This window comes from Engraulis encrasicolus, chromosome 23 (genome assembly GCF_034702125.1).
Source record: "Engraulis encrasicolus isolate BLACKSEA-1 chromosome 23, IST_EnEncr_1.0, whole genome shotgun sequence".
In the NCBI taxonomy this organism is placed as follows: domain Eukaryota; kingdom Metazoa; phylum Chordata; class Actinopteri; order Clupeiformes; family Engraulidae; genus Engraulis; species Engraulis encrasicolus.
This window is the reverse complement of record NC_085879.1, coordinates 2538767-2544334: the sequence shown is the minus strand read 5'-3', so window position 1 is coordinate 2544334 and position 5568 is coordinate 2538767. Positions and strand designations below refer to the sequence as shown.

General features: G+C 46.5%; 1 protein-coding gene across 1 annotated transcript in view; it reads right to left on the bottom strand.

Moving 5' to 3' along the window:
- Positions 1-4808: 4808 nt before the first annotated feature.
- LOC134440679 (type-2 angiotensin II receptor-like) overlaps positions 4809-5568 on the bottom strand; it is a 2926-nt gene continuing 2166 nt past the window's right edge. Inside the window, exons 2-3 of the mRNA XM_063190806.1 lie at positions 5027-5568; positions 4809-4921 (exon numbers count right to left, since the gene is read on the bottom strand). The exon at positions 5027-5568 is cut by the window's right edge and continues 662 nt beyond it. Coding sequence (XP_063046876.1) covers positions 4809-4921; positions 5027-5568 — 655 coding nt within the window. The remainder of the gene's footprint in view (positions 4922-5026) is intronic.

Here is a 5568-nt window from a genome sequence, read left to right as displayed (position 1 = left end):
TCAACCACTTGTATGTATACGTCTCTCCCTTAAACAGGAAATGATGCGGGGGGCCTATCAGGAAGTCGCTTCAAAAAGTCATGGCATGGGACTGCGTCACACCACAGAGCCAAAAAAAAACCCTACAAAAACAATGACTTTTTATTGTGCATAAGTGTCAAAATTGTCAGGGTTCATTTGTTTTGTCACCCAGGCCTATGAGACAGTAACATGCCGTGTATTTAGAGAATAAGATATACGACACCAAGAATAGGCCCAAATGTCAGAAACCATGTTTTTTGTCCTTCTCTGTCAGGCAATGAAGCCAGAACACTTGAATACATGTCTTCTTGTCTGTAATCATACCATTAGGATTTCTTGTTTTCACACAAAGACACACAGGGTCACAGGAAGGCTAAGCTGTCTTTGTCAAATAAAATAATAATAATAAAAAAAACATCATTAGAGGGAACACACACACACACACACACACACACACACACACACACACACACACACACACACACACACACACACACACACACACACACACACACACACACACACACACACACACACACACACACACACACACACACTTTACTGTATGTTTGTCATACCTTCATCATATTCTCATAACATGGGGTTACCATTTGTTCTGTAGACTGTGTGTGTGTATGTGCGTGTATGCAGACATGCATGCGAGCATGCGTGTGTGCTTGATTAAATGTTACTTTTTTCATGAATACTATGACCTTTCAAATTCTAAATTTTCATCTTGACTGGAAAAATTGCATGCTTCTCCATGGTCCACCATTTTGAATTTCCAGAAATAGACATTTTTAGCTGAAAAACTTGCTGTGGTCATACTAACAAATATTAGTTCATTGCTTTTTAAATATTCATGTAAACAATATTTAGGATTTTAAATCAAGGGTCATATTTTTAAAATACGGATTAGTTCGGGTTTAGGGTTAAGGTTAGGGTTATCTCTATTATTGCTATTATTTAGCCTGTTTGATCTTCTCTATTATTGCTATTATTTAGCCTGTTTGATCTTCTTGTTTGTTTTTTGTTTGTAGTTATATTTCCCCTTAAAGGTACTACCCAGACTAAACATCATTTCACTCAGAGTTGTATGAAAGTACTGTTACAAATGTTGTTGCAACATAAGTAGTATGTTATGTAGTTGCAAGTATGTAATATCATACTGTTGTAATATTATATCCATAACAGTACTTCTTCTACTTTAACCTGTTAAGACACAGTGTTATAAATTTGCTGCTACCAGAATGGCAATGACCAAGTCGTAGTGCATTACTTAAGGCCCTGTGTTGTGTCATAGTTGTGTAATAATAATAATAATAATAATAATAATAATAATAATAATAATAATAATAATAATAATATTATTTTAAGCGCCTTTCAAGATACCCACGGTCACTTTACATTAAAACAGAGAAATAATAGTAGAAAAAGTAATAACAAAGCATCAATGAAATTATACATCACAACTTAAAATAGGAGAATGATTAAAATATATAAATATATCAAATAGTAATACACGAATAAAGTGGAATACATATGTATATAGAATAAAATGATAATAAAGTAATAATTAAAGGAAGTGGAAGTGCATGTCAGTGGTGTGATGAATATGCTACAGTGAAGAGGTGTGTCTTAAGCTTGGATTTAGAAGCAGAAAGTGTAGAACATTGACGAATTGACAGCGGGAGTGCATTCCATAGCTTGGGGCCAACAACACTGAAGGCCCTGTCGCCCATGTTGCGCAGGTGTGTGGAGGGGGTGCGGTAAGGAGGAGTGTGTCAGTGGAGTCAGTCTGCGGGTGGGATTGTATGGGGTGAGACTTGTGATGTAGGTGGGTGCAAGGTTGTTTCTGGGCCTTGTAGACGAGGAGGAGAATTTTGAACTGGATTCGTGATAGGAAGGCGGATAGGTGGATAGAAAGCCAGTGGAAGGATAGGTGAAGGATAAATGAAGGATAGCTGTAAAGTGATGCCAGGGTCTGGTGTGTGTAAGTATTCTTGCTGCTGAGTTCTGAATATATTGTAGACTAGTGTAGTACTACAGCAGTTAATATTTCAATGACTATTACAATGTTCCACTGGTGGAGTGTTGTACATTACTGGGCTACACAACTTTGCATGTCACATGAATGAGATGAGAGTAATATTTATTGCACTTTTCCAAAGTTCTTTGAGAGTTGAGATTAAATTCCTTTGCCATTGATGTGTGAGCTCTTTCGAGAGTTGATTGACCGAGATATGTCTGTTCGCCCCGCATGAGGTTGTGACTCAAAAGACAGACGGTGAAGTCTATGCATGTGGAAGCCAGTGTGTGAGTGCAACATCAGCCCACCCCATGTGATGACTAAAACCGAATCTATGTGGTCTCCCCCCAAACACACAGGCCACTTCATGCTTCATGCACACGCACACTTATACACACACACACACACACACACACACACACACACACACACACACACACACACACACACACACACACACACACACACACACACACACACACACACACACACACACACACACGGTTTGTTTTTGGTGACTCTGCTCACACTGTCATCTCTGGCCTTTATAAAGGATCAGCCGCCTCACTCGAATGAAGCACAGTCATCTTTCTCCCTCTTGTGGCCAAAACGGTAAATACAAGTGGCAAGTTCCCCACTGAAACGATGCATCACAGGCTATGAGGACATTCGGTCTGATTTTACACAAACGTGCACGTGTCATTGCGTCAAGCATCATGGACATTTTAGGATGTACTTTCTTTCACTTTAGGATGCATGATGTTCTCCATAAATCAAAAGATAAAGATAAACTCACACAGCACATTCAGGCTGGCATCGATATGAGTGAAGGATGGTTGGATCAAAACACATAAAAAATAAGGACAGATACATTTCCAAATTGGAGCAGCTTGAAACCATTCTCATGCGAGAGGGAAGGGAGGCTCTGGCTGGGCGAGTCCATCTGTTTTAACTTCAGCCGACTGTTCTGTTCTGCTCACCACTGACAGGCATGCAGGCTTGTAAATACCTTCTGTGTAACGACGGGCAGAGAAGCAGAGAGTGATAAAGACAGGAACAGAGAACAGATAGTGTGTGGTGTGTGTGTGTGTGTGCGTGCGTGCATGTGTGTGTGTGTCCGTGTGTGTGTGTGTGTCCGTGTGTGTCCGTGTGTGTGTGTGTGAGAGAGAGAGAGGCAGAGACAGAGACAGACACAGAGAGAGACAGAGAGAGAGAGAGGGAGAAATACAGAGAGAAAGAAGAGTGACATAGATAGGATATGAGAGAAAGTGTGACAGAAGAAGATAGAGATACTCAGAGTCTGTTTGTGAAGGGAGGATGTTTTATTACATTCTGTGCTCAGTGAGTTTAGTGTCCACCTTCGGTATGAGTTAAATGAATAGGAACCTTAGTCTCCGTTCCGGGAGAAAGAATACAAGTCATCTACATCTCTCTTTTACAAGTCTCTTTGGGATAAAAACATCTACTACATGAAATGTAATGTTCTCTACATAATGTACATTATTAGTACATAATCCGTACATGACTACATGACCAGTCCCACTAGTGCTGAACCTCAAGACAGATTCGTTTGTTTTGCTTATTGTGTGGGTTCATGAGTTTGTGTCGGTGGGCGAGTTAGACACCTGTCTATGCGCATCTCGCCCAAAAGAGGACAATGGCTAACGGACCACAGAGTTTTAGCCCTGGTGCTCTCTCTCTCACGCTCCAGCCCACAAGCATCTGTAATCAATCTTGAGAGAGCGTCGTGTTTTCAGGACATTAATCCCCATAAGGCCCCTGGTGATAAAATGGAGGTTGGCCCGGACGGCGGCGAATCGATGGCGGTGGTGTGGTGTGGTGAGGCGGTGGGGGACCTCGCTCGGACGCTTTCGCTCTCCTCTTCTCTCCTCTCCTCTGCTCTCCTCTCCTCTTCTCTCCTCCGTGTGTCAGACTGGCCGCTTAATTATGGCATGTCACACCTCGGGCTGTCTCTAAGGACATTTCGTCCTTGGGTCCTTGCACCAAGTCCTCCATTGCTCTGTGACCCCCAGTCTACTCTCTCTCTCTCTCTCTCTCTCTCTCTCTCTCTCTCTCTCTCTCTCTCTCTCTCTCTCTCTCTCACACACACACACACACGCACACACACACACACACACTAACACAGACACCATCCCCACCGCCTCCCGTGTTCAATTATGGGCTGTCAGCCTAAGTCTCATCTGCAGCGAGAGGACCTCAAAGTTATTCTCCGAGCCACAACCACACAACAGTCCCTACATCCATTGTGAACACACACACACACACACACACGCACGCACGCACACAGAAACACCTGCGCTCACTTACAAACACATATGTACAGTTTACACACACACACACACACACACACACACACACACACACACACACACACACACACACACAGACGCACGCACGCACGCACGCACGCACGCACACACACACACACACACACACACACACACACACACACACACACACACACACACACACACACACACACACACACACACACACACACACACACACACACACACCCACACCCATGCTCACTTATAAACACACATGTACAGTTTGCACACACACACACACACACACACACACACACACACACACACACACACACACACACACACACACACACACACACACACACACACACACACACACACACACACACACTTGTTCAAACATCATGATACAAACACACATCCTTCCACACACACACACACAGTATTCTTGCCCATATTATGGAATGCTACACGATGACAGCCTCGGGGGGCCCCAGGTCCTTCAGGTCGCTGAGTTTGCGCGACAGCGAGCTGAGGCGGGTGCTGAACGAGCCCCTCTTGCTCTGCGATCCATCTCGTCCTCCTCCGCCTCCGCCGCTCGTGCCCCCACCACCACCTCCTCCTCCTCCGCCTCCTCCACCCAAACCTCCTCCTCCACCGCCTCCTCCTCCCCCCCAGAGACCACCCCGGCTGCCCCAGCTCCCCCTCCAGCGCCCGCTCAGCTGCTGGCGGAAGTGGTGGCCGACGAAGCAGTAGAGGAAGGGGTTGACGGCGCAGTTGGAGAAGCCCAGGCAGCTGGTGAAGGGCAAGAGGGTCTCGACGGCGCGCAGCACCCAGCAGCCCCGCAGCGCCCCCAGGTGGTGCAGCACGTCCAGCAGCGTGACCGTGTGGAAGGGGAACCAGCACAGGAAGAAGGCCAGCACCACCGCCACCACCATCTTCAGCACGTGGTCCACGTTGTTGCCCCCCGACCCCCCCGAGGACCCCGAGCCCTTCTCCGGGCCGCCGCCGCTGCGTGATCCGCCCGTGGCCGAGCCTGTCCCCGTCGCCGACCCGTTGCTGTTACCGCCGGGTACGGCCAGCAGGTGCCGGCCTATGCCCACGTAGCAGGGGACGATGACCAGAAGCGGCAGCAGGAAGCCCACGACGATCTTGGTGAGCGCCAGCCCCACCACCCAGTCGCCGCTGGGGTACTGCAGCACGCACGCCGTCACGCCCAGCTGCTCG